At 40.3% G+C, this 2,467-nt stretch overlaps 1 protein-coding gene across 1 annotated transcript in view; it reads left to right on the forward strand.

Annotated features, from left to right (window-relative positions):
• LOC113003168 overlaps positions 1-369 on the forward strand; it is a 1,826-nt gene extending 1,457 nt beyond the window's left edge. The window contains exons 2-3 of the mRNA XM_026131437.1: positions 1-68; positions 220-369. The exon at positions 1-68 is cut by the window's left edge and continues 267 nt beyond it. Coding sequence (XP_025987222.1) covers positions 1-68; positions 220-369 — 218 coding nt within the window. The remainder of the gene's footprint in view (positions 69-219) is intronic.
• Positions 370-2,467: the final 2,098 nt, after the last annotated feature.

Genomic DNA, 2,467 nt, shown 5'->3' on the forward strand with positions numbered 1-2,467 from the left:
TTTTGGTTGGCACGGCCTTGAATAGTTTTCCTTACACTGATGTTACTGATGTAAGCGAGAATAGACTGGTTCGTTGGCAGCGTGTCGAGCAAATCAGACAGCATTTTTGGCGCAGGTGGAGCCAAGAATACTTGCATACTTTACAGGAGCGCACGAAGTGGAAGATCAACAAGGGCGAAACGATTAAGGCCTAAACAGATGGTCCTGCTTAAATTATAGGGATTGGCTCCCCTACAATGGTCAATCGGTCGAGTGGAGGAGGTTCATCCCGGACCAGACAACATCGTTCGAATTGCCACTGTCCGTACAGCGCGGGGTCTGTTTACCAGGCCATTGTCAAAAATTGCTATCCTACCCATTGAGGAATAGCACGTCATGAGATTTTTTTGTAATCCAACCAAACAAACTCGCGTAATTTTAAGTTTATTTTGTAACCTGCGCCATTTTATCTCAGTAATTATTTCAAGTTTTCGAACAAGTTATTTGCGTTTTCAAACAACTACGGTAACATGCTCCTCCAGCAATCGCCTTGTCAAACGATCACTCAGTGATCCAAGCTGTAACATAATGTTGAAGGTATGTCCTTTCAACGGAGGGGCGGCGTTGTACGATACCACGTATATATATACTATCTTTAATTTAATTTAATAAGTTTCGCGCCGTCCAGTATTCGCGCCACATCTTTAGGCTCGTCCTGCGCCTCCCGAGCAGGCATCGCCATCTCTTGGGTCTCGCGACCTTTTCCGCGATTTTCGTTCGTTTTTGTCTTGTCGTCAAGCGCGAGCGCGTTATTCATTCCTCGTTGTGAGCCGCCATGGTGCGTGTTTATAGACGTTATTCTCGTCATCTCTTGTGAACGTTTGTACTACGCGAAATACAGTTTCATAAAAGTGCGCGGAGTTTCTCCTTGTTTCCCACCCAGCAAGTACACCGTATCATAAAGGCAGCGGACATACAAAACGTAGAAAGACACATATCTTTCGGCCACGGTCACCGAGCAAATTCCGGTGGCATTCGTGGAGAGGCACAGCTTCACGATTATACATAATGATATTTTGTTGTTCCTGTTTACTACGTTATAGCTGCGTGTGCATGCGTGTACGTGCGTGCGTGCGTGAGTGCGTGCGCGCGCGCGCGCGTGTGTGTGTGTGTGTGTGTGTGATATAAAAAATATGGCAATGGGAGTAACGAAATTAAAGAAAGGAATCGCAACACTTCCGTTTCCAAGTTATATCTTGGAATGACGAAATTAACCAGGTGGAATCTCACATAAAATCAAATTATGTAGGTGTTTTCATCATGCACTTTATTCTCTACATATTTAAATTTTTCCGCATTCTTTGAGTGGGCGACATTGAATTGATTGTATTTTTGAGACAAATTGCAAAGTTTTTTAAGAAAACTGATTCTTGTCGGTGACGTTTTGGCATAATCAATAAATTATTTTGATCATTTTTTAACAGATTATTCATTTAGACGGTACACATTCTCGTCCATCAAAAGCAACTCAATTTAATAATGGAAATGTTAATTATGAATTACAAATCTCATCAAGTACTCGAATTTCATGTTTAGGAAAATATAAATTTGAAAACACATTAAAATCTGCCAGAACCGGAAGAAGTTAATTTTTCGGAAATCTTTAATACAGCAACAAGAGTCAGTAAGTTTCTCAAATTTATCAATTTATTATATAAATAAAGAAAGCCGACAATACTAACAAAAACTAATTATACAATACGAGGTGTGTTCAAAAAGTAACGGGAATTTTTAAATTTTGCGGGTTTGGTGAGTCCGACAGTCAAATTTTTTTTTTGTTTATGTTGGTATACATGCCCCTGAAGTATGCTGAAATGTTGAGCTGTATTCATTGTTTACTTTGTCTGTGTCAGCCGCTAAGGTTACACGTGTTTTTATGAGCTCGGCGATTTTCGTTTCAGAAAAAAAATGGATCAAAGAATTTGTATCAAATTTTGCGTAAAAAATAACATAAAGTGTAACAAAGTGTGTGAAATGTTAACAAAGGCCTATGGTAAGTCTGCTATGAGTAAAACAAGAGTTTACGAGTGGTATAATCGTTTCCAAGATGGCCGTGAAGACGTTGAAGATGACGAACGCCAAGGACGCCCCAGCACATCAAGAACCGATGAAAACGTCGAAAAAGTGAAAGAAATGGTTATGAACAATCGCCGAATCACAATCAGAGAAGTCGCTGATGATGTTGGCATATCAATTGGCTCATGCCATGACATTTTTTCGAATGTTTTGGGTATGAAACGCGTGGCAGCAAAATTTGTTCCAAAGTTGTTGAATTTTGAACAAAAACAGCGGCGAATGGAAGTTGCTCAGGAGTCATTAAATGAAGTCAACGACGATGCACAATTACTGAAACGTGTTATAACAGGTGACGAAACATGGGTTTACGGATATGACGTCGAAACTAAGGCTCAATCGTCCCAGTGGAGAC

The sequence above is a fragment of the Solenopsis invicta genome, chromosome 16 (assembly GCF_016802725.1).
Source record: "Solenopsis invicta isolate M01_SB chromosome 16, UNIL_Sinv_3.0, whole genome shotgun sequence".
Lineage (NCBI taxonomy): Eukaryota > Metazoa > Arthropoda > Insecta > Hymenoptera > Formicidae > Solenopsis > Solenopsis invicta.